Here is a 26,110-nt window from a genome sequence, read left to right on the forward strand (position 1 = left end):
TTCACATAACTTGTGCGCGTGTATCAATCAATAATCAAGTGTGAATTGTGTGCAATGCACGTTTGTTATCAATGGAATTGCGAATTGTGTTTATTTGTGTGTTTATCAGTGTGCTGGATCAGGTTGGTTTATGCTTGCTATATGCAGAGTGCATATAAATTTTCCTGATCTCTGATCTCTTTTTCCCCTTTTCCCCGTAGTCCGATGGCCAAGACTTAAGATCACCTGCAGCTGCGCCTTTGGATAGCGGAAGGCTGCAGCAGCCGGCAGCCAAAGCATCGCTGATACCGAGTGTGTGCCGCAAGGCTCAAAATGTCAGCAGCAGTCTGAGTGTGGAGATTCAGTTGCCCTTCATGGACATGGAGCTGCATCACGAGGGTCGGCTGCATGTGCTGCAAGACGAACAGTTGCTGCTGGTGCTCCACGGTCACGAGCTCTTCCAGTGGCACATTGCTGGTGAGGACAAGCGACTGGTCCGCCTGGGGCAACTGGAGGGTCGAGTGCGTCAACAATTGTCCGCGGCGGTGGCCGCTGCTGTTGTGCTGTGGCATGAGGATCTCTTGTTCGCTGTGGCGCTGCCCGATACTCTGGAGTTTTATCAGTTGCCACAGGAGCAGCTGATGAACAGCACCCAATGGCATCTGCTGCCCATCCAAGAGTTCAGCCTGCCGGGCAAACTGCATCAGCTGCAGCTGCTCAAGACCAAGCTCGATCAAGTTGTGCTCCTCCTCACCGTCAACTCCACACAGACGCAGTCGAAGTGCATGTAAGTGGGCTCCAACTTTTCCTTGAATTCGAGAAAACATTCACTCATTTCAGGTATTTTTGTTGAGTAAAGTGAAAACTTCCTTAGCAAACACCTCCATTAATCAATTATTCCTTTTCGCGCACACTTTATTCCGTTCGGTATAGTTTTCTGAGCAATGTCACCTCTTTTAAACGGACACTTTCCTTGAAATTACTTGATGATGAGTGTCCGCCTAGGAGAGGTTCTACTGTATTTATTTTTAAAACAAATTAATCAACTCAAGAAGTTATATCACTGCAAAAACATTCTCAAAACTTGTTAATGATCGCGATCTTCGCAAACAATTTGTTTCTCAGCATTTAAGTCGGGTTTTTCTTGCAGTATAATAATTTGTAAATGTTTCGATAATTCTTTAATGAAACTATTTTTATTGTCCCCGAAATTAATTTATATAAACTCTTTATCTATTTGTTTTCAAATTTGATTGTCATAAATCCCTTTAATCTTTCACTTTACTTACAGCACCTTTGAATGGCTGGACACCTATTTTAATCCCGTGTCCGAGCTCAATCTTCCCGCCCTAGAAGCCTTTCAGCTGGTTGGTCATCAACCCTATTATATCATCACTGGTCGCTCGTTGCGCACTCAGTCTGCAGTGAGTATCCAAGCCCAGCTCCACTTGATGATTCTCTTTTCAACTTTCTTGCCTGCTCTCTCTCTCTCTCTTGGCAGCTTGTGCTCACTGTTTATGAACTGGAGACACCTTCGCTGCGTTTGCGACGTCGTCAGAGCCTCACAGTCCATGCTCGTCATGTGAGAACAACACGTTTCCGAGGTCGCAATCATCTAATTGCCTGTGGACGCAATGCAACTGCCTCGTGTCTTCTATTCCGCATGGTCGATGGCAACTTTGTGGTCTACCGCAAGCACATGCTGCAGCAGTTGCACTTCACTCACTTGGCGTCCTCACCACGTGGCCAACTTCTTGCTGCCACACGTGGCAATGGCGAGGTGTTGGTCTTCAACAGCCATCGGTTCGATTGCTACAGCGGATTTGGTGCAGATCCCAATCCCAGTGGCGTCTACGTCCATCGCAATCCCCTGAACGAAACCTTTCTCATGCTGGCCTATCAGCGACAGTCGAACGTCACGTTGCTGCGCATGGTACAGCTCGGAGGTTCGAATGATACAGCAGGCAACAGTCTCGATGGTAGCGATGGTAAGGCTGCACTCACTTTATATAGTAAATAGTGTATAGCTTCATTTCAAATTCACCAATTTTTATCACGCAATATATTAAATAGTAGTTATTTTAAATTGGGATTAAAATGAAAAACTCGCAGCTGCTTAGTATTGTAAATAGGGATTACAAATGAGGAATTCTCTGGCGAAAGTGTCGCCACTATCTAAAGTGAAAAAAAACATATGATAAAACATATTTTTAATTTGAGTAATGACGAATCTTTTATCTCTTTATTATCTTTATTTAGAACTAAGAATGTATTTGGAATTATTTTTGTATTTTAAAGTACATAATTGCATAAATGAACGAATTTATACGCAAACCAAAAAATTAATGAATTTATAAAGCTTATTGTAAAAGAAGAAAATCAATCTTTGCTCTAAATATAGTACTTATTTGGAGCTATAAGAATAACCTTTATTTAATTTTATCTTGAATTTACCTGAACTTTAAACTTTAATTTGCAATTACTTCGCTTCAACCAGTAAATTATGAAGATAGGTTTTCTAGTTTTATTCAATTTGTTAAAACTATCCATTATTTTAGCTTGGAAACATCATAAAACTTAACACAAATATGTATTTTTAATAAAAAATACATTTCACTACCCTTAAGATTATTGCAATAAGCAAATATTAATTATTGAGTGATAAAAATATATAATAAAAATGTATCACAGCTCTTAGAAGCTTTATATACACTAATTATCATAAGTATAATAAGAATAATAATAGTATTTATTATATAAAAATATATAATAAAAATGTATCACAGCTCTTAGAAGCTTTATATACACTAATTATCAAAAGTATAATAAGTATAATAACAGTATTTACGATTTGACTTGATTTATACATTGCTTGATTTATATACTCCCTAGATTTAAGCAGCGTGCAAGTTCATCGACATGAGTTCGAGGAGTCAATCAATGCATTGCGCAGTCTGTTGTTGCGTCGCAAGCAGAAGGTGGATGCACTGCATCGCCTTACGCTCTCGATGAAGACCAAGCAGAAGGAGTTGCACTTGGGAAGTGGCTCCCACGTTGAGCAGGTGCACGTTCAAGGCGAACATCTGCAGACTCCGATGCAGTTGAAGCACCGCTTGGAGCAATTGCGTCAGCATTACGCTGTCAACCGGCGTCCAGTGCGTTCCTTTGGCGTGGGCAACGACTCCAGTTCGATGGGGCAAGAGGTGCTCAAGGTGCGGCGGCTGCATGTGCGAAATCTCATCTACAACGGTGAACTGATGCCAAGTAAGTAGTTGACGTTTCTTTACCTGCATCTTGATTGATTCAGATTCTCGCTTAGATTACTACGTCGACAACTCGAGTTCACCCATTCTGACCATCAAGGGAAAACTGTTGACCAACAAGCTGCAAACGCAGCAACTGCTCACGCCTCAGAGCTACAAGCGTCCGAGTCGCGCCATCGATCCGCTGCAACAAGTTGGGCAAGGCAATCTTGTGGTGCGGCAACTGCATGTGGCACGCATCAACAATGTGTCGTGGTTTGATTTCTATGACTCGCTCTTCCTGCAATCGCGTGACAATCTCATCGAGGGTCGCCTCATTGTCCAGTCGCGGGCGAGAGTCGTCAACTTGGAGACGCCACTGCTCAACGGTCTGGTTGTGGATCAGCTCTTCAATCTGCGGCAGCCACAGCTCGTCTCGTCCAACATCTTCATGTCCGCCTTCTTTGTGTCCAAGCTGGAGGCCAAGCTCATAAATGGCCTCGACTTTGCCAACGATATCGTCTTTCGTGGGGACAACGCAACGTTAATTAAAAGTGAGTTCAACCTGAGTGGGATTTATTATCATATATATGTTCTGTTGGTAGTACACGCCTCTGAAAATGTAAAAAGTATTTTAATTTGAAAGAATATTGGGTTTAAAGCTTAAAAAAAATATGAAGTATTCAAATCTATTTCCAAACAAGTAAGAAAGTTACAGTCGAGTGTGCTCGACTGTGAGTTACCCGCTACCCATTTTTAATAAGGACCAAATATTGCGGTATTATTTTCAAAATATACCGAAAATACTAAAAAATACTAAAAATATACCAAATGATATGTTTGGTATATTGATACAGGACACCATTCAAAATATACCACAGACGGCACAATGTACCAGATTGTCGGCCAAAACAACTAAAAGTAAGTAGGCGTTTTTGCCCATAGAAAAGTATTTCTTTAATAACTTCCACAATTTTTATCTGATCGCAACTAAATTTTCAGAAATCATAACTACTATAGTAATTATAGTATATACCAAAATTCGCAACTCTAGCTTTAAAATTGCGCTTGTTATTAGATTTTTGAAAGTTGCGGGGGCGGAAGTGGGCGTGGCAAAAATTTGAAACAAACTTGATCTGCGTGCAAACATAACAAATGCTATCGAAAAAAAATTATAGCTCTACCTCTTATAGTCTCTGAGATCTAGGTGTTCATACGGACAGACGGACAGACACACAGACGGACATGGCTATATCGTCTCGGCTGTTGACGCTGATCATGAATATATATACTTTATAGGGTCGGAGATGCCTCCTTCTACCTGTTACATACATTTCCTGTCGGCACAAAGTTATAATACCCTTCTACCCTATGGGTAGCGGGTATAAAAACCTTAAAAATTAGCTGAATAATATTATTGGATTTAAGCTAGAGAGAGTTTTTCATTAAAGGTTATTTTTAATTTGGCAAGAATGAAAAGGAAACATTTAAAATGCTCAATTACTCTTATTAAATTCACCTAAAATTTAGTTAATTTAGTTAATGTTAATCAATCAAAAGACACTTCAAATTAGCCCGAATATTTTGTTGCATTTAAGTTAAACTGAGAATTTAACAACTGAATTTTAATAAGATTTGCATTATTTAAAGAATATTCTAGAGCATTTTATTGATTATTTTGTTCTAGAAATTGGAATACTTTTAGTCATATTCATTGTGTTGCACTTTATCAATTCTGTGAAATGCACTTAAGCGTCTTTTTGCAATTTAAGATAATTGCATTACTTGAGCGATACCTCGCAAAGCTGAGGATTAGAATTTCTTACCAATTGGAATAATGTTCGTACTTGGTTTTAAATGCATTTGATATATCTCAATCAATTTACACTTTACCTAATCATAATATAAATCTCATTTAAGCGGCTGTTTTCAAAATTGATAACATTATTTAAACTAAATATCGGTCGCACGATTTGACGTTCATTCGTGACTTTAAATATATGTTATACGATATTTCTAAATCGGTTTGCACTTAACATAATCATAATATAAATCTCATTTAAGCGTAAATGTTAATTCTACAAAATGGATAACATTATTTAAGCTATACTCAATTAATATCTGTCCAAAATTGATAACATTATTTAAGCTATACTGACTTGATATCTGTCCGAAATTGATAACATTATTTAAGCTACACTCACTTGATATCTGTCCAATGATTTGCAGCTCCAGTGCACATCTATCAAATGAACGTCTCAGGCGATCTGCTTGTGGCCAACGACACCAAGTGGAGGCGCAACAGGACGCCAGAAACGGAGACGGAAGGAAGTCTGGAGCACAGACTGCAGCAATATTACACGGGCAGCGTCATTCTGAATGGTTCACTGACCGTTAAAAATGTGGTGAGGGATACGAATGCAACACAACTGCTGTTGGGTGAACAATCATTAAGGCAGCAGGATCTGCACAAGGATTACTTGCTGCTGCAAGGAGAGCAGGTAAGTAAGAAAAACAGTTTCAACTGAACAGGTAATTATTTAACCTGCACTTTTAGCAACTCGCTGCCTTGATGTTTGGCAATGCCAAATTGACGACTCCGCAACTGAACAGCAACCACATCGATGGTCATCCAGTGGCCGAGCATCTGCTCGATGCAGAGCAGCAATTGATGAACGAAACAATTGCGAAACCTTTGCACATCATCTTCATGGATGCACGGATCGAGGGCGATCTCCACTGCAGCAATTACACGACACGTCTCGCACAGATCGCCAAGGATGCAGTGCGTCAGGGTGAAACGGCGATAATCACGGGTCACAAACAATTTGAAGCCGAACTCGTAGTTGAAACGCTGCACAGCAAAAAGTTGAATGGCTTCGACATCGCTGATGAATTTGTACTAAAGTCACAACCGATGCAGAACTTTAGCCACCTGAAGAGCTTCGAACGCATTGTGGTCAAGCAGCAGGCAGCAATCGGAGATGAATTAACGGTGCAGGAGCTGAATAGTTTGCCGATGGCGCAGTTGATGCAACGTGGCTACAGTCTGCAGCGTTTGGAACTTGCCACCGCAACAACGCCGCAGTTGCAACACTTGCAGTTCCAGCGTCTCAACAATCTGGCCTTCAACGAGCTGCTCGGACTGTTGAGCGTGAACGAGGAGCAGCAACAGTTGCTGCTGCACAAGCAACTCATCATCGAGGGCAACGTGCGCTTCGAGCAGCCGCTGCAGTTGCACACAATCAACGGCATCCAATGGGATAGCTACGTGCAACGTCTGGTCAATTCGCAGACGAATGCGCTGATCGAGGGCCAGAAGATCTTTGGGGAGCCGGTGCTGCTCACGGATGCGTTGCAGGCGCCGAGCATCAATGGCTTGGACCTCAGTGCGTTGCTGGACAACACGCTGTTGCGTTCAACGCCACAATCGATCAGCGGCAACTACAACTTTGGTCGCATAACTGTCGGCAATCTCGATGTACCCGCAGTCAACGAGGTGCCAGCGAGCAGCTTCATCGACACACGGCAAAAGCAGCCGTTGCAACTCCGCGGCAATCTCTATGTGCAACAGCTGAGCATCAACGGCAGCCTCAGCTGTCAGCTGCCCAACGATCCGCTGCCACAGCTGGACACGCAGTTGGCTGCAATGCAGCAACGTCAGTGGCGCAACATCTGGGTGCTGGGCGATGCCTTGTGGCAGCAATCGGGTGCTGAGCAACCACAGCTCGACTATTTGCGGCAGCATGCGGTGCGACGTCGCGGTGGCGCCACACAAACCATCAGCGGTCAAGTGACATTAAAGCAGCCGCAATTTAACAAGCTGCAAACGCTGCAAAACTTTCCAACCTCGCTCAACTTAACTCACATTGCAACCGATGCATTGTTGCGTCAGTCGAATGCCACGCAAATCGTCAGTGCACCTCAAGTGTTTGTGCAACAGGTGCAAGCAGGAGTTGTCAGGACACTCAACGATTGTCACGTGCAGAAGCTCAATGAGTTCGATCCCACGCGACTGAATGCCTCACTCTATCGCCGCTCCAGCGGTCAACCGATTGCGGCGCAGCTGCGTTTCGTTCAGCCTCCCGATGTAAAGCGCCTTTCAGTGGAAGGTCGCCTCAATGGCGGCGACTTAGCTGGCATCTTCGAACAGTCAGCGACTGCGGTTTGGCCAGCGGTGCAGTTGCAGCAGTTGCAAGTGCAGCAGCATCTCCAGCTCGATGAGATCAATGGCATGCATCTGGAGTACCTGTTGCAAAATCGCGTGCCACTGCGCAGCTCTCAACCCTTGGAGCTCTTTGGCACGCTCAGTTTCGAGCAGTTGGAGCTGGGCGCAAACATTCGACTGCGCAGCATCAACGGCATCGCGCTCTCTCAGGTGGTCTACAAGCATGGCGAGCGACTTCAAGCGATCAGCGGTGCAAAGACCTTCGATGGTGGCATCGTGTTGCATGGACCGGCGCATGTGATGCAGCTGAATGGACGCGATCTGAGCGACAGCTATCAGCAGAGCATCTTCACGGATCGGGACTACAGCATCGATAGCCTGCGGCTGGATGGCGCCACCTTTGAGGCAGGTTTGCTGCCCCTTGTCGAGCAGCAGGCACGTCAAGCTGCTGCTGGAGAGGAGTTGCTGCCACAGCAGCTGCAGCAACTGGAGCAGCAACTGAAGACCAGCCAGGCGCAGCATACGCAACGTTTGCGCTACTTGGACTACGATCCGCAAGTTTATGCGGCCATTTGGAATGCCTCCGAGAGTGCAACAGACGACAACGATGTGGAAGCTGCGATTGTGCCACAGCAGCCGCTGTTGAGCAGCTGTCAGCAGCAGGAGCTGCGTGTCCGTCTCTCCAGAGCGAAGCAGCGTGTGCTTATAAGCCAAGAGCAGCGTGTGTTGCATGCCACGGCGCAGCAAGGCGCGTTTCACGTGCAGGCGGACAACAATTGCCATGCATCGAAGTTAAAGTCGAAGAAGCTTCGCAGTCGCATTCACATCACATGCCGTGGAGAGCAGCATACGCTTGGCATGCGGCAGCATGTCCGACAGTTGCAACTGCTCGAGTTGCCACCACAATTCAGTGGCAACAATCTGTTGCTGCTGCTGGGCACCTTAGAAGAGGTTCGCGTGTTGCACGTCAACATGGCCAACTGCAGTCTAAGTGACTGGCAATCGTTGCCACATGCTGCAGCTCAGCTCATGCAAGTGTTGCAACTGCCTGACGCTGGTGGCACGTTCCTGTTGACCGCTGCTGCTCCTGCTCCTGAGCTGCCTACCTTGGCTGTGCATCGTCTGGTGATGGCGAGTCAACGCTTTGAGCTCTTGCAACTCATCGAGGGCGACTTCGATCTGGCGGAGTTGCAGCAGCTGCAACTCTTTCTCAGTTGTCGCCGCTGTCGTCGCATCGACGTTCACGAGTTCGACGCGGATTTGCAACGCTTTCGGCCGCTGCAACAGCTTCGTCTTGAGGCACGCGTGCAACAATTGTTGCCCTTTGATGTGGGCCAAGAGCAACATTTGCTTGTGCTCACGCTGGGCGGCTCCTCCAACTTTTATCTGCTCAGCTATACGCATTTGGGGGCGTGGCAGCCACACACCTACGGACAAATGGGCGACGTCCTTTGGTCCTGGCCACTAATCCAACCGGGCGAGCAACTACGTCGATCAACTGCGGTGCTCTTGCTTTGTGGCGAGCTGCAGTGCAACGAGGTGAGCGCCTTGCTCGATTAGTTGGGGTATTCCCTGATCCTTGTTCCTTGTTCCTTACCACCAATATCATTTGTTGTTGTAGTTCGGGTATTTCGATCTCTTTCTGCATATTGTATATGTTATTATATTTCCATGTATGGAAAACCCTTATGAAAATTCGTTAAGACTTTCCTAAGTTTGGGTATTGTGTTAACGGATAATCCGATATGTTATTAAATTATTACTATAGTTACTACATACTGTACAAATATTAAACGCCTTGCTTGATTAGTTGGGGTATTCCCCTTGTTCCTAACCATAAATTTCATTTGTTGTTGTAGTTTGGGTATTTCGTTCTCTTGCTGCATATTGTATATGTAATTATATTTCCATGTATGGAAAACCCTTATGAAAATTCGTTAAGGCTTTCCTAAGTTGGAGTATTGTTTTTGGGGGTATTCCGATATGTTATTAAATTACTGTACAAATATTTATATAATTGTTTCCCGCTGTCATTAAATATATTTTGTTAAAATTTCAAAGCCACATTAAATGAGATGATCCTTTGTAAAATCGGCTATTCTCTGGACCCTGTTCCTGTCCACAATCATAATTTGTTGTTGTTGTAGTTCGGGTATTACGATCTCTTACTGTATATACTACATATAAATATATTTGTATGTATGGAAAACCTTTATGAAATTTCGATTAGGTTTTCCTACATAAGTTGGGGTATTGTTTTTAAGCGTATTCCGATATTGTATTAAATTAATACTGTACAAAAATTTATGTACATTTTTCCCAGTAATCAAATAATAAATTTCTCTTAATAAATTTCGTTAAATCTTCAAAGTCACATTAAATGAGATGAACCTTTGTTAGAACCTTGTGCTACATTATTGTTGGGGTATTTCGATTTCTTATTATATACTGTATAAATATTGTGTACATTATTTAAGCTGTCAACATTAAAATAAAAATAAAGTTTTTCTCTGTATATGCTATAAATTTCTATCTATATTCTTATTATTATTTTTGGGGGATATTTTAATCTCTAATAATTTATATTTATATATTTAGATCTATATAATATATTGCATTCTCTTCGTTATAACGAATACTCTTAATAGGAATACCATTAACTAATGTCACTAATTGTTATTATACTATAATGTACATTAAAAGTATAAAGTACTGTACGCCTTGCTAATAGTAATAAGTAGTAAAATTTATTGCTAATTAGCCAGCAGTAAAACGTGGAAAATTTCATTAAGTTTTTGCGCTAATATAAATGAGAAAAGCAAAAGCTATTTTCGAGAATTGAATGAATGATTATGAAGCTTCATATACTACTTTATATATGACGTAGTTATACATTTTGACAAGTTTGCTGCTTTCAGTAAAAGTTCACAAACCGAACTGTCTGAAATTCAAATCTGAGTGAAAGTGAAGTTTAATAAGAAAAAAACATAAAAATTTTATTTCATGATTGTTCTTTTTAAGACCGAAAAAATCTGAAATTAAGATTTGCAATCTACTCTTTAATCAAGAACAAAATATTCTTGAACCAAGATAATATTCTTAAAATAAAATGTTTTTAAATGTTTAAATGCAAATTTAGCAAACAAATTTTGATTTAAGATTGTCCTTTTTAAGATCGAAAAAATCTTAAAACAAGATTTGCAATCTACTTTTCAAACTAGAATAAATCATTTTTGAAATAAGATTTTCATCTTTCAATATTAAAATACACAAATATGTAGCATAAAAATCTTGATTTAAGATTGTTTCAACATAAAAACCTTATTTCATGATTTTGTTTTTAGATAGTAAAAATCTTTAATCAAGACTTTTTCAAACTAGTAGTAAAAAATACAAGTTATATTTATTGCACTGGAATTTTTAGATTAATATATTATTTATCGAGATACAAATTTCATTTCTTAAGTACATATTCTTTATTTTTTACAGTAAATGGCGATAATTTGCAACATTTTGCAAATAGAAGAAAGTGTTACTTATTCGCGAGTGTTTACTGTAGCACTAATATACAATTTTTTGTTTATTGAAATGCACATTTCATAACGAGCTAACTCGCTCCTAAAAATCGATTGTTCTACTTAAAAATAAGACACAAAAAAAAAGAAAAAAATGCATTTGCAACAGGCATTGCCATTGGAATACCCCTAACAGAGATTATCACATTTTCCAATCCAACATTGGATATTCCCCACACACACACACAGAACAGAATCACAGAAAACTCTTGCGACTGCACTTGATCACATAACCGGTGAAGACGAGCAATCCTAGAATGCCCCACCACGAGCTGTTCTGTGTGGAGCCATCGCCGATCTTCGACTGAATCCAATCCACATGACTGGCCACGTCCACAAATATCCAAGACGAGTCCGAGGATAGCGTGGAGCTAAACAGGCCCAACAGTCGATTGTCTTTGCCAACGAGTGGAGCACCTGCATCCAGTTCATACGAGAGATACTTCTTCGTCTCATAGCTGGGCTTACAGTACTGATTGATGTTGCAGTCGACGGCCACGTTGAGCATTTCGTGCAGCTCCCGATGATCATGATCATCGTGATGCTCATCGCCCGTAGTCAGTCCCCAGCTGCTCAGCAGCAATTGGCTGCCAAGGGGAGCTGTTGATGCCAATGCGATGGGCTGAATATCGGAATGATCGGCTGGCACATCCTGATCGAGCATGAGTATGGCCAGTGAGAGAGACTTGGGTGGATGATACACATGGGTCACACCGTAAACCTGACTCTGTGCGGTGGGCGCAAAGCGTTGTCTGCTGCCCAGCTGAACGAGCAGCTCGGCGGGATGATAGAAGCTCTTGCTGGCATTGCTAGAGAGAGAAAAAGATTGTTTATTGCAGTTCGTTAAATGTATACTACCACTTCACTCACTTGTAGAGACAGTTGCCCATGGTCAGCACCACCGAGGATGCCACCAAGGCACCCGAGCAGATGTGCCCTTTGCCATAGTAGTCCACCTCGAGGGACCTCAAGCGTATCGATGCCTGAAACGGGGCGCGACTCTGACGCCGATTGCCATTCGGTGATTCGATGCCGCGCTGCTTTGTTGTGCCATCGCGATGTGTGTAGCCTGCAAAAAAAACAGAAGATTGCAATCTGTGGATTATCAAATGCCATTTGAATTACGTTTGCCATCACCTGGCAACCTGGCAACCTGGCAACAATGCATTTTTTGCCTATGCCATACATACTACGTGTGGCATATGGTGTGATCTACAAAATAACCTTATCATTATCAACAAACAACATTTCATTTCGCTTCGTTTCGTTTCATTCAGTTCGCCCTCAGCTGATCGTGGCCCGTGTGTGCCATTATCGTCAAACAGAAGAAGTCAACAACAAGTCCGGCGCAAAGCAGTTGCCAACGTCGCGCGATTGCCCAATTATGGCCAACATTATTATTCATTGATCGCCAGATCGCCAGATATCGATAGTTTCATTTCGTTTCGTCAGCAGACGACCCGGCTGGCCGGAAAGTGTTATGAATTTTATTTAGCATTTGGCAAAAACAATAAAGACCTTGACTTCTCTGCTAATCAGCTAAGTTCTCACAATCTCGGAACTCTCACTAACAGTAGAGCTTGGCTAGCGGAATCCTTTCCAAGGATTTGCAGCTACTTGTTAACTAGTCAAGTAGCTAACGAATATAGAATCTTCTCTACATATTGCCATAAATAATTTCTTAAGTCGTTAGGCTCAAGTGCTCACACATAAATAGATTGCTTATGGCAATAATTTACTATGTATTCTTATGTACTTAGTTCTCTAACGGAAAGTCATCATAATAAATACATATTTCGTAAATTTGCAATCTTTAAAAATGCATTTATAAAATATAAAATAATTGTTTTATTTTGTTGCATTGTGTTACTGTATAATATTTATATATTTCGTATCTGTTATTAGATCTATAAACTGCACTTTAATGCACTTTTAATTGCGAACATTTTTTTCTGCTTATCTTAGCATTCATACTATACTCTATTTTTTAATAAATATGTTTTTTCCCCATTGAATAATCTACTGAGTGTTCTCAATGAAACTAATGTAGTGGATATGACTTTAGCTGATTTTTTCTAAGCTCCATTTTTTTTGTTTTTTTCTATTTCAATTTCAGATATTTTCAACATTTTTTATAAAAACTTAAATTCTTTCTTTGTTCTTCCAAAATCTTGCAAAAGTTGCATCACGAAGAATAATTCAATAAAAAAAAACCGTAGTCTCTCTTATTTTTTTTAAATGTGCCAAAATTTCCTTACTAAGAAAATTGTTTTAAAAAACATTTCTATATAAAAAAAACATTGATCAATTAAATCGACATATAAAAATATTTTTTTTCTAATGATCAAAATTTATTCACAGCAATCCAATCTTCAATCTTCATAAATTTCTAAAATATTATTTTTGTTTTCAAATTCAATACCATGAAAAATCCATCAAATTAATCTCAATAAATAAATCGCTCTATTCTTATTTTTTTTAACAATTAAATGCAGCTACTTTCGCAAAAATATGTATAAACTTTATAGTAAATATGTTTTCAACTTACTTGTGCGCATTTCAGTGCAGAGAAATGCAAAGATTAATATCTTCATGACTTTTTTGAGATGTTCGTTGGGCTGCATTTTGTTGTCCGTTGACTGGAAACTAAATCTCCGTATTTGAATTGAAGCACTCGCAACGAGTTGAGTTGTCTTCGAGTTAAGTTGAGTTATTCACAATGGCAGAATTGGTGTGCACCTTTTTCGAGCTGCAAACACGGAATGATTCGCTTTTCGCTTTTCTAAATCGAACGAACGAAAGCAGCGCAAAAATTTGCAGCGCTTTTCCTAGATAATTCAATTTTGTTTTGGTTTCGGACGGCGTTATTCTTATTTATGTTGTTGTTATTGCTTATGCTCTTGTTGTTGTTGTTGCTGTTGTTTTTTAGCGACAACATTCGACCGACGCCACTAGCACACACATTCACACAATCATAATCGCAATTGATAAGAACGCTGATTATTTATTTATTTTTTTTTTTTTCGTTTCGCTTTGTTGTTTGTGATTTGTATTTTGTTTATTTTCGTATTCAAATTGTGATCGAAGTGCATTTCAAATTGAATACGAATTTTTGTGTTCACTTGACAGTAAACTAAAAAACTAAACTAATTCCTGGAAAGAGTTCTCAAACAAATGTGTGATCACATATCAAGCGAAAACCAGACATAATAATGAAATCGTGTTGTTTATATTTGATTACAGAGTATGCGGAGTTCGACTTCTGGCATCGCTGTTATTAATTAGATGTACAAATTTATTAGCACAATTGTTAACTAAATTTAGAAAGCGCGTACATAAATATCAAACACAAAATACTAAGTGACAATTAACAGAACTGTTAAAAGAATAACACCTGCTTAGCATGAAATGTTACAAGAATTTTATAGAACCGGGTATATTTTACCATATTTTATTTACCTAAAAATAAATGTATCAATATTATGAATTTTGTGCAACATTTTAGAACTAAAATATATATAATTGTCTTAAGAACAATGTTTCAAGTATTTAAATATGTACAAATATAAATAGATTATGATTTTTATTAAAAAATATATAACAAATATATAAAATAAATAATTTAATAAGTTTATTATCATTATTACATATTTATACATGACCAAGTTATGTAAATCATTTTGAAACAGATAGATCAATCAGTAAAGATTTTCAGTTCATCTGCTCGTACATTGCATTTACTGCTTAGGTTTATGTAAAATATTCCAGAGTCAGAAATAAATCATTTCCCCTGTTACGTTTTATAGTGGGGATCACATGCAGGGCGCATGTCTAAAGCAATTGACAGGCCAGACGATCGCATGGCTCAACTGCAATTGATGGGGCTATTGATAAGGATTAAGATGGTCCAATACACTATCGTCTAGAAGTCCAAGTACTTTGGCGTTTAAGTAGCAGCGGCTCGGGCTTATCACAGGAAAGACCCAAAAGACATGCGTTGTGTTATCACTCCAAGGTATTTCTTGTGAATGGGCGGCGTGATATTTATAACTATTTATAGCACATCATAATTCGCATTAATGCCAAATAATAATTGCGTCTTGAACTATTGTAGTTTCACTAACACACTTTGGACATTTGAATTTTGCAAATGCCAGTCGATTGTCGATTGATTGTTTTATCAACTTGTTGAAAATTTTAATTATAGTAGTAAAAATGCGAACTTGTCAATCAGCTTCTGAGTCACTAGTCAATCAAATTTCTTATTCCTTTGTAATAGAGACACAATTGCTTAATCAACTAGTTTGAAAGAGCATTTTCATTCAAGTAGTAAAAATATAAATTACTAATCAACTATTCAATCGAATCAATCATTTTTAGCATAGTTGCTTAATCAAAGCTTTGTAATGCATAGGAAAATGTTGAACATGTTGATTCAAATAGTTAAAAGCTAAGTCAGTAAGCTTGTCAATCAACTGGTCAGTAAAGTAATTAATTATACCCGCTACCCATAGGGTAGAAGGGTATTATAACTTTGTGCCGGCAGGAAATGTATGTAACAGGTAGAAGGAGGCATCTCCGACCCTATAAAGTATATATATTCTTGATCAGCGTTAACAGCCGAGACGATATAGCCATGTCCGTCTGTGTGTCTGTGTGTCTGTGTGTCCGTCCGTCTGTCCGTATGAACACCTAGATCTCAGAGACTACGAGAGATAGAGCTATAATTTTTTTTCGACAGCATTTGTTATGTTTGCACGCAGATCAAGTAAAATTTGTGGAAGTTATAAAAGAAATACTTTTGTATGGGCAAAAACGCCTACTTATAAGGGTCTTAGTTACTTTGGCTGACAATCTGGTATATTGAGCCGTCTATGGTATATTTTGAATGCGGTACTATATTGATATACCAAACATACCATTTGGTATATTTTTAGTATTTTTTTAAGTATTTTCGGTATATTTTCAAAATGATACCGCAATATTTTGCCTTTATTAAAAATGGGTAGCGGGTATCTCACAGTCGAGCACACTCGACTGTAACTTTCTTACTTGTTTTTCAAATAGTTTTAGTGAGTCTTACTTTCTGTCTAATACACACACAAAAATCGTCAAGAGTTTTATTCATAGAAAGCTTGTTAACCAGCTATTCAATCACTGTCAATCAAATAAGGCTTCAATCGTTTCATATTATTAATTTAGTTAGTCATTCTAACCACTTGTTAGTTTTATATTAAGTTTTATTTAATTAGTAAAAAACAGACTTTCGCTTTGCTGTTTCTTCAGCAATGAAATCATTCGCTTAGTTAAACACCAACTAGGCACAGTTGATTATTTATTCGTCACGTTTGAAATACAGTTGATAATTATTTGAATGCTCAAAAGTATGCTATACTTTTTTTTTAATGCTTAGCAAATAGACCAAGACGCTTAAAGCACTTTGGATGTTGGTAATTGTCAATTTCATGGCCGTGGATTTTGTTGCAACTGGTTCACTCTTCGCTTGCGGAATTTCATTAAAGCTATCAAAGCACTGACGTTCCACTGCCAGAGAACCCTTTGGCATAACAGCGTCCAGCCACCTGCGATAGAAGCTGATGTCGGTGTAGACCGCAGGCAGTCGAGAGTCGTCACACTTGATGCCCCACGAAACAATGCCCGCAATGTGTGCGTGGCACACAAGTGGTCCGCCAGTATCCGTGAGGCATGTGGCATCCGTCGATTGTTGTTGCTCGAAGCAATTGCGATCCGCATTCAACTGTCCCACAAGTTGCAGCTGTTGCATGCACTGCTCCTTGTCCATCAGCAACACTTCCATCTTGAGCAGCAAGTCCATTTTATAGATCGGCTTCGGTCGGGGATCCCAGCCAATGATCTGGCAACTGCTGTTCGCTGGAAACGTGGCAGTTGCTAGTGGCAACGATTGCACGCCACAAACGAAACCCTTGAGCAACAGCAAAGCAATATCCTGACTGTAGCTGCTCAGATTGAACTTTCGCTGCGGCATCATGATGTCGTCGAGCTCAAAGATCTGTGTGTTATCCGACTCCATGAAGCGATTGTCGGTGCCCAGCACAACGATAATGTCCAACTTGTTGACAAAGCTGCCATCGTAATGACTTTGGCTGTGAATTTGAAGGCAGTTAAACCAAACAAATTAAAGTCGTGTATGAGATTCACGCTTTGAATAAAAGCAAAACAGTGCAGTATTAATTTTAAAATATACCGAATTAATATACCGTAGAAATACAAAAAAAATACCAATGTAAAAAATACTATATTTGGTATATTGATATAGTAATACTTTCAAATTATACCGAATTAATATACCACAGAAATACTAAAATTATACTAATATACCAAATACTATTTTTTGTATATTGATAAAGTTCTACAAATTAATATACAGCAGAAATACTAAAAATATACCAATATAGCAAATAATATATTTGGTATATTGATATAGTAATACTTTCAAATTATACCGAATTAATATACCACAGAAATACTAAAATTATACTAATATACCAAATACTATTTTTTGTATATTTGTCGGAGTCTGTTCTACCGAAGTCTGTTTATTCATTATCGCGAAGCGAGTTTCGATGCTTTCACAGGCGAATTCTAGAGCACACTGCCCTCTCGATCGTCTTACTGTCTATGCCTGAGCCATCGAACCACACTCGGCGACAGCGTCTCGACGCTGTCGCCCCGCAATAACTGTACTTGGCAAAGCGACAAAATGCGGACAACCAACAAAGCGCAAATGAAGAATGATGCAATCTAACATGCACACTCTTAATTACGCAGTGTCAATGTGCCGAAACGCACAAGCAACTACGCAATGCCAAAATGCCAAAGTGCACCTACAACTACGCAGCAATGTGCCGAGACGCACGCACAGCTGCGCAGTGACGTCAGTGTGTCGAATCTGCATTACTTATTCTCCGACACGGCCATTCTGACATATACACGTCCTCGTGTCTATAATAACTATCTCAATTTCAATCTCACTTTCCAATTTCAATTCCTCAGATTAACCCAGTCAAATAATCTCAAATCCATGTAGTCTTCCATAACATAACTTTACTTTAACATATCTCAGGTTATATTCTCTTATAAACCATTTCTTTAATTTCCATTCCATTTAAACATTTTCAAATTATACATTAATCAGTACAAAACATCAGTTCTTAATCCAAAGTACATACATAACCAGGCTTTTATTAGCCAACTTTTAAATACAAACAAATTAAATTGTCAATCGCCAAAAACACTGACTTCACTTCTCTTATTATGCTCGTCCATCGCCCAAAACTTGGCTTCACGAAATCCAACAACCACATTGCTCGTCCATCGCCCAAAACTTGGCTTCACGAAATCCAACAACCACATTGCTAAAGCAACTCTCGTCCATCGCCAATCACATGACTTCACGCATTCTCTTCTGTTTCAACAGACTTTTCCAACAGATTTCTCCCTTTCTCATTTATATCTAACTCTTCTGGGATTTTCACATCCGGTAGCTTTCGCAAACTTTCGTGTGGGTATTTGTAACGTCTATTGTTCTGTGTTGATTTTAAAATGTATCGGTCTCCGTCCAATACCTCAACCACCAAAAAGGGTCCTCTGAACTTTGGGTCTAATTTTGTTTGCTGTCTCTCACTATTTTTAAGCAACACAAAGTCACCCACACAGAACCTAATTATCTTAGCCTTATTTTTATCAAATTTAGTTTTCTCATAACTAGCGGCCTCTTCCATGTTCTTAGCGGCCAACTCCCTTAATTTAACTTTGTCAATCTCAGTTTCAGTATCACTAATAGGAATCAATCCGAGTGGACGCACCACTTTACCAATCAAAAGTTCTAAAGGGCTACGCTTAGAGCTACGATTAACTGTACAGTTAAGGGCTAACTGTATATCCCCCAGTGCATCTTGCCACGATCTGGAACTCGTCTCAACAGCCGTTAACAAATTCTTTAGTGTACTCATAACCCTTTCAACTTGTCCGTTGGCTCTACTTGCACCTGTACCAATTAAATGTAATTGTATCTTTTGATTAGAACAAAATTGCGCAAACTTTGTGCCCGTGAAACTACGCCCCTGATCGGCAATTAGACGTGTTGGCACGCCAAAAATGGAAATTGAAGATTTCATTTGAGGTTTTCCTGACGTACCCTTAGAAACTCTGCATGTAATACAGTTCTCCACAAATCTTCGAACATATTTTGTCATGCCAGAAAACCAGTAATGATCGTATACTTTGTCCAGCGTTTTCTGCCAGCCTAGATGCATGATAGACTCATGTATCTGATTTATAACTGACCAACGGAACGCACGAGGAACTACAGGTAAACAACGAGTTTTTGAATTTCTCTGGATCTTTCTATACAAAACATTTGATCTAATTTCATAAGTGGTAACTAAAGCCAATAGTAAATCGTCATTCTTCAACTTAGTTACGATTTCTAATATTTCTGGATCCTTTTGTTGTTCCACCAAAATCCAGTTTTCTGATATTTCTGTTAAGTCAATTCGTTTCTCTTCTGTTTTTCTTGATACTGACTTTTGACACACCGGATTCCTAGATAAAAAGTCTACATGTGCCATGCGTTTACCATCTCTATATTCAATTTCGAATTCAAATGTTTGTAGAAACTCCCACCAACGATAAACCCTAGGTGACAACTCGACTTTATTACGCGAAGATTTGATTGAATTACAATCAGTAAAAATCACGAATTTTCTCCCATGCAAATAGTGACGAAAATGTTTTACTGCATTTACGACAGCCAGGGTTTCCAACTCGTAGGATGTGTACCTGGACTCACAGGAGCTAGTTGCTCTACTATAATATTCAACCACATGAGGCTTAGAGTTTATTCGGTGTAAAAGAATAGCACCATACCCAATCGAGCTGGCGTCGGTATGCAGCTCTATCGGAAACTGAGGGTCAAAAATAATCAAAACGGGCTTGTTTGTTAATACGCCGATTATTTTACTGCGAATTTCCTCATGCTGTGTTTGCCATTCAAAACTATTTTTTCGGACGTGAGAAAATATAAAGGCTGTTGAGAAAACCCCGGAATAAATTGACGAAAATATGACGCTAATCCAATGAACTGTCTTAAAGAAGCAACTGACTTTGGTGGAGGCAACGCCACAAGAGATTCTATCTTGCTTAAGTTTGGGCGTATCTCCCCCGCTGTTATCTCAAAGCCAAGGTAGCGAATTGTAGATCTTAAGAAAAAGCACTTCGAAATGTTAAAAGAGAACCCTGCCTTCACCAGAACGCTTAATACCTGTTGCAACCGCTCATACGCTTCTTCCTTAGTTTCTGAAACAATTAATATATCGTCCATATAAACAATTACAATTACAATTACGTATGAGCAAGGCTTCCAAGTGCTTTCAATACAGCTCTTTGAAAAACTGAGGGTGCGTTCTTTAATCCGAAAGGCATTGAAAGAAATTCGTACTGCCCATCAGGAGTAACAAAAGCAGTACACTCAATCGATTCAGGGTGCATTGCAATCTGGTAATACCCACTAGCCATATCAAGAGGAGTAAAATATTTAGCTCCCCTAAGTCTAGCTATTTGTTCTGATAATGGGAACTTATCAGCTACAGTATTTTTATTTAAATCTCTATAATCAACACAAAGTCTTGCTGAACCATTTTTCTTATTCACTAATAATGCAGGACTAGCAAATGGTGAACTACTAGGTCTGATAACTTTATACTCGATTAATTCTTTAACTTTAGCACGTACTAACTCCCTTTCGCTTGGACTAAATCTGTATGGTCGCCTTTGCACGGCCTTAGTTGGTTCAATCAAACGAATTTGCATTTCCCCAGTATCCACCCGCGTTTGCGGAGTGCCTTCAATAAAAGATTTTGAGTATTGTTTCAATAATGATAGTAGAATTTCTTTTTCTTTTCCAAGCATTTCAGTTTCAATGGCATCGAAATTAGTGGGTTGATAGGTTTCGCAAATGTTCACAACTTTACTTTGGACAATCTTAAAATTATTGTACGCAACTTCCACTAAGAACCCTTGAGCCAATATCTCTCTGCCAATTACAATATTATTCTTCATGCATTCATCAGGCACTACATGGAACAAAACAACCAACGAGTTACCGTCAATCATGATGTTTGATTCAATTTGTACAGTACTACAAATATTGGCATTACCTATTCCCTTTAACGAAATAACATTATGAATCCTCTTACCAACTATCTTATTAGATATGCTTTCTTTAACTAATGAGCACTCGGCTCCCGAGTCAAATGTAATTGGAAATTTCTCACCATTGACCAGCATATTCGATTGAGGCTCCCCTACAGCGCAAAGCTCCACTCTTTTTTCCGATTTCATTCCCGATCCGGTACTCTGCTTTTTATTCGGGCAATTTGTGGTAATGTGTCCTGGCTCCTGACATTTGTAGCATATCACATTAGCCCTTCCAAGTCGAGGCTGCCCTGAGCGCCACTCCCTCGCAGTTGCCGGAGCCTGAGTACTCTTTCCAGATTTGCAGTCTTGTTTCTTATGGCCAGATTTTCCACATTGGTAGCATTTGATTTCCATGGTTCTAGCACGCTTGGCCTCTGGTTCCTCGTTTCTTTTTTATAAAACGACGTTTTCTTATCGCTGAGAACACTTGCAACTCCGCTTGCAATTCACGTCGATTGGTTACATGCGTTGTATGTACCATGCAGCAGACGCCGATCGAAATTAGCCTGTCCAAGAACCAAGGCAATGGCAATTTGATCGAAATTTAAATTTCGCAGTTTTGTGCACAGTATTGTCACACAACAACTCACAACAACAGGCTAACTTTCACGACTAACTTGGACGACTTTTAAAAATATTCACAAAGACGGCGGCTGGCGTCTCAGATATCTCGTACCGCTGCTCAAACAATTGCCGGAACTGTTGCCAGGTTATAACAGGGTAACGCATTTTGTAACCACTGGACCGCTAAGCCTTCCAAAGCTTTACTCAACACTATTATAAGAGCACTGTCACTTAATAATTTTTCTCGCAAAGTTATTTTGACCTTAACAGACCACTGCGTGGCATCCACACCAGCAATGTCTGGATTACATTTCGGCAAACAGATCTCACTATTCTATTACAACTCGCTCGCCGGAATCTTAATCAGAGCCAAAAAATTCCGATTTTTGTTGCTCTATTAACGCGAAGACATCCCTTGAAGTACTTTGGTCAGGGCCGAATCCCACTTCTGATGTCGGAGTCTGTTCTACCGAAGTCTGTTTATTCATTATCGCGAAGCGAGTTTCGATGCTTTCACAGGCGAATTCTAGAGCACACTGCCCTCTCGATCGTCTTACTGTCTATGCCTGAGCCATCGAACCACACTCGGCGACAGCGTCTCGACGCTGTCGCCCCGCAATAACTGTACTTGGCAAAGCGACAAAATGCGGACAACCAACAAAGCGCAAATGAAGAATGATGCAATCTAACATGCACACTCTTAATTACGCAGTGTCAATGTGCCGAAACGCACAAGCAACTACGCAATGCCAAAATGCCAAAGTGCACCTACAACTACGCAGCAATGTGCCGAGACGCACGCACAGCTGCGCAGTGACGTCAGTGTGTCGAATCTGCATTACTTATTCTCCGACATATTGATAAAGTTCTACAAATTAATATACAGCAGAAATACTAAAAATATACCAATATAGCAAATAATATATTTGGTATATTGATATAGTACTACATTTAAAATATACCATAGATTTTAATAAAAGAAAAACAGTGCAGTATTAATTTTAAAATATACCGAATTAATATACCACAGAAATACAAAAATATACAAATGTAAAAAATACTATATTTGGTATATTGATATAATAATACATTTAAATAATACCAAATTAATATACCACAGAAATACTAAAATTATACTAATATACCAAATACTATTTTTTGTATATTGATAAATTTCTACAAATTAATATATAGCAGAAATACTAAAAATATACCAATATAGCAAATCATATATTTGATATATTGATATAGTACTACATTTAAAATATACCATAGAGTGCAAAATATACCAGAATGTCAGTCAAAGCTCTGCGAACATAACAAGTGCCGTTGAATAAATTATATCTCTTACAGTCTCTGAGATCTAGGGGTTCATATGCACGGACAGACAGAGACGGACATGGCTATATAGTCTCGATTGTTGACGCTAATCAAGAATATATATACTTTATAAGATCAAAGATGTCTCCTTCTGCTTGTTTCATACATTTACTGGAGGCACAAAGTTATAATACCCTTATACCCTATAAAAATCAATGACTGATTGAAGCAACTTACTCAACAAAACAATGCGCCGCCGAGAGCACAGCGTGAGGGGCAATAAGAAAGCCGCTGCAAATGTGGCCGGTGCCAAAGCGATAGGCATCTTTGCGACGACGACGTACCGACACCTGCTGTTTGATCAACTCCTTCTCCAAATCGAGAGTCCCAACTGACTTCGTTGCTTTGTCCTCGATGCCTTCGATTGTTTTCTGCAGCCAGAGCAGCAATAGAAAGCTGTAGAATTTCATGACTGTATCGAACTACAAAACACAACTGTGACTCCAAAAACATTTGATTGACTAGCCGCAGGCTACTTTTATTATTACAAATTTAGAGTTTTAAAGCTACAAATTTAGGCTGAGCACAGTGGGCATCAATAGCAGCAGAGCGGCGGAAATGGAAATGGTCGCAGCGCCATCGCCTTTGTTTCCATCGCCGCTGCCATCTCCACTACTTTCGCCATCATCTCCGCTGCCATCTCCACTCTGGTCTCCACTACTTTCACCATCATCACCGCTGCCATCTCCACTAGTTTCTCCATCCCCGCTGCCATCGCCATCGACACTGGCGATTTTCTCCTCAATCCAATCGTAGTAGTAAGCTATCTCGGTGTACACTCCCGGAAACCGAGGCAACGCACAGCCAATGCCCCAGGACACAACGCCAGCCAGCTGACTCTGACAGACTAGCGGACCACCCGAGTCACCCGAGCAGGCATCGCGTTCGCCTTCTTCATATCCAGCGCAGATCATGCCCGGCAACAGCAAGTGACCTAGATCGGTGTCATTGACGCACACCTCCTCGCTGATGATGGGCACATCGAGTGTCATGAGGTAGTCGGAGCCGTAGCCCTCCTCGGTGGTGCCCCAACCCGTCACCTGGCACACTTGACCCGCCGGCGTGGCGAGTGAAGCCAACTCAATGGGACGAATGGTCGGATGATTGGTGGGCACCGAGTCGTTCAATATGAGCACCGCAATGTCCTCGTCGTAGGTGCTCAGTACGAATTTGTCGAGGCGCAGAAACAGATGCTCGATGTCAAAGGTCATCGTCTGTGTCTGATTGAAGCGATCCACATTGCCCATCACCACAATGAAATCGTCCTTGGAGAGGAATGTGCCATCGTATATGACCTGGCTGTGAATACGGAGTAAATTAGTTATCATGCGAAGTAAAAACTTTAATGCAAATGAAAAATGATGAGTATGAATGTAGTACTGTATCAATATACCAAAGGCTGTATTTGGAATATTGATATAGTACTATATTTAAAATATACCATAGTTCAAAATGGGTAGCACGTATCTCTCTCTACTTTATATTTTAAATGTATTACTATACCAATATACCAAGTATAGTATTTAGTGAATTAATATAGTACTACATTCAAAATAACAAAACACAACATATTTTAAAATGAAGACCACATTGCTTTGCTTTTATTGAAAAAGGGTAGCGGGTATCTCACAGTCGAGCACACTCAACTGTAGCTTTCTTACTTCTTTAAATTAGCATTTTTCTAAGTAATATTTCGTCGCACTTTATGGAATGTGAGTTAAGCGCAAATTCCATATTCACAATCCTACGTATACTTAATGTCTTTTTACAGCGAAAAGTGCATAACTTCATTAAAATTATTTCAATTGAATTGCATTGTTATTTTAGCAAGCAAACAATTTTTCGCTTTTTTAAAAAAAATGCTACGTAAACATTTTTTCGTGTGGTTCGTAATCAAAATGTTACGTATACTTAATGTCTCTCTTTGCGGTCAGTTTTATGAGAGCATTATTTTATTATTATAACACGACATGCGAAGTTGTTATCACAGAGCAGTTAAATGGACAAAACTTCCATTGAAATTAAACAACAAAAAACGCACATAGACATTTTTAAGTGAGATTCCATACTGAAAATCTCGCGTATACTTAATTTTTAACTTTTAGCAGCGAAAGTGCATAATTTGATGAAATAACAACAAATATTTATTAAAGTGTAATTTCATTGATGAACAGCAAGTTGTATTCTTTAAATTTTCATTTGAAAATTCATTCTCCAACGACATTTTCGATTAATGCACGTGCGTATACTTAATATATGTTAGCTGTGCAATGAGAAGTGCCTACGTTTATGGCATTCTTATTGTTATAATTACACAACACACACTAGTTGTTATCACTGACACAAGTAGCTGAATTCACATTTAAAAAAAAAATCCTTTAAAATTGCTTTGGATGGATTAGCAAGAAGTTAATCAAATTTGGAATGAAAAATTGAATGCGTGTAAATGAAATTCTTTCCGGTTAATCCTTGCTACTTACTCGACAAAACAATGCGCAGCAGACACTACCACATTGGGTCTGACCAGAGTGCCACCGCAGATGTGCCCGGTGCCAAAGAAGTAGCCATCGTTGAGGCGACGTCGCAGACTGACTTGATGTCTCGTCGCCTCCATGCTGGCCAAGGAGCCATTGACGATGCGTCCTGGATCTGTGTTAAATCTGCCTCGAATCTGATTACCAGCTAAAGGAAAGAGTGAGAAAAATGCACTCAAAATTGAATGAATTACAGTGTTTGAATGGTGGGCTAACGTACCGCTCGATGAGACGACAAAAAGTCCGAGCACCAGCAGTGAGATCGTCGAGATCGTTAGTTGGTGAGCCATTTGCAAAAAAAAAAATTGGGTTGAAAGTATTTACTCGACGAGCTGAGAACGTCAACTAACAACTACGGATGGCAGTCAGGGACAAGACAAGTGGTGTTTTGGCCATCATCGATATGCAATCGTAGTGTAGCCGCAATTA

The 26,110-nt window shown here is 39.7% G+C and overlaps 4 protein-coding genes across 4 annotated transcripts; 1 reads left to right on the forward strand and 3 right to left on the reverse strand.

The window, feature by feature from the left end:
- Positions 1–9,152, forward strand: LOC117574297 (uncharacterized). Its single transcript, XM_034258103.2, has 8 exons — positions 1–122; positions 201–766; positions 1,271–1,403; positions 1,481–1,967; positions 2,872–3,243; positions 3,299–3,775; positions 5,451–5,722; positions 5,779–9,152. Exons 1-8 carry the CDS (start codon positions 72–74, stop codon positions 8,947–8,949), a joined length of 5,529 nt encoding a protein of 1,842 aa, XP_034113994.1. The 5' UTR covers positions 1–71; the 3' UTR covers positions 8,950–9,152.
- A 1,621-nt stretch (positions 9,153–10,773) lies between these two features.
- LOC117577637 (anionic trypsin-2) lies at positions 10,774–14,026 on the reverse strand. The gene is made up of 3 exons (XM_034262506.2): positions 13,513–14,026; positions 11,835–12,033; positions 10,774–11,773 (listed from the first exon to the last, which is right to left on the reverse strand). The coding sequence occupies exons 1-3, from the start codon at positions 13,586–13,588 to the stop codon at positions 11,161–11,163; spliced, it is 888 nt and encodes a 295-aa protein (XP_034118397.1). The 5' UTR covers positions 13,589–14,026; the 3' UTR covers positions 10,774–11,160.
- Positions 14,027–16,267: 2,241 nt separating this feature from the next.
- Positions 16,268–23,602, reverse strand: LOC117577157 (transmembrane protease serine 9-like). Its single transcript, XM_034262210.2, has 2 exons — positions 23,325–23,602; positions 16,268–17,089 (listed from the first exon to the last, which is right to left on the reverse strand). Exons 1-2 carry the CDS (start codon positions 23,555–23,557, stop codon positions 16,354–16,356), a joined length of 969 nt encoding a protein of 322 aa, XP_034118101.1. The 5' UTR covers positions 23,558–23,602; the 3' UTR covers positions 16,268–16,353.
- On the reverse strand, positions 23,600–26,039 carry LOC117577141 (trypsin eta-like). Its single transcript, XM_034262209.2, has 3 exons — positions 25,902–26,039; positions 25,628–25,829; positions 23,600–24,446 (listed from the first exon to the last, which is right to left on the reverse strand). Exons 1-3 carry the CDS (start codon positions 25,969–25,971, stop codon positions 23,654–23,656), a joined length of 1,065 nt encoding a protein of 354 aa, XP_034118100.1. The 5' UTR covers positions 25,972–26,039; the 3' UTR covers positions 23,600–23,653.
- Between the last annotated feature and the right edge of the window lie 71 nt (positions 26,040–26,110).

Source organism: Drosophila albomicans, chromosome X (genome assembly GCF_009650485.2).
Source record: "Drosophila albomicans strain 15112-1751.03 chromosome X, ASM965048v2, whole genome shotgun sequence".
Classification (NCBI taxonomy): domain Eukaryota; kingdom Metazoa; phylum Arthropoda; class Insecta; order Diptera; family Drosophilidae; genus Drosophila; species Drosophila albomicans.

What these genes read in the sequence shown, in the direction of transcription:
- LOC117574297 (XM_034258103.2), top strand. Translation starts at nt 72, where the DNA reads ATGGAATTGCGAATTGTGTTTATTTGTGTGTTTATCAGTGTGCTGGAT. An exon ending in CAGTCTCGATGGTAGCGATG is followed by an intron (nt 1,968 to 2,871) that starts GTAAGGCTGCAC and finishes TATACTCCCTAG; the next exon opens with ATTTAAGCAGCGTGCAAGTT. An exon ending in CAACGCAACGTTAATTAAAA is followed by an intron (nt 3,776 to 5,450) that starts GTGAGTTCAACC and finishes AATGATTTGCAG; the next exon opens with CTCCAGTGCACATCTATCAA.
- LOC117577637 (XM_034262506.2), bottom strand. Translation starts at nt 13,588, where the DNA reads ATGCAGCCCAACGAACATCTCAAAAAAGTCATGAAGATATTAATCTTT. An exon ending in CTGCACTGAAATGCGCACAA is followed by an intron (nt 12,034 to 13,512) that starts GTAAGTTGAAAA and finishes TTTTTTTTGCAG; the next exon opens with GCTACACACATCGCGATGGC. An exon ending in ATGGGCAACTGTCTCTACAA is followed by an intron (nt 11,774 to 11,834) that starts GTGAGTGAAGTG and finishes TTCTCTCTCTAG; the next exon opens with CAATGCCAGCAAGAGCTTCT.
- LOC117577157 (XM_034262210.2), bottom strand. Translation starts at nt 23,557, where the DNA reads ATGAAATTCTACAGCTTTCTATTGCTGCTCTGGCTGCAGAAAACAATC. An exon ending in GCGGCGCATTGTTTTGTTGA is followed by an intron (nt 17,090 to 23,324) that starts GTAAGTTGCTTC and finishes TCAAATTCACAG; the next exon opens with CCAAAGTCATTACGATGGCA.
- LOC117577141 (XM_034262209.2), bottom strand. Translation starts at nt 25,971, where the DNA reads ATGGCTCACCAACTAACGATCTCGACGATCTCACTGCTGGTGCTCGGA. An exon ending in TTTTGTCGTCTCATCGAGCG is followed by an intron (nt 25,830 to 25,901) that starts GTACGTTAGCCC and finishes TCTTTCCTTTAG; the next exon opens with CTGGTAATCAGATTCGAGGC. An exon ending in GCTGCGCATTGTTTTGTCGA is followed by an intron (nt 24,447 to 25,627) that starts GTAAGTAGCAAG and finishes CCGTATTCACAG; the next exon opens with CCAGGTCATATACGATGGCA.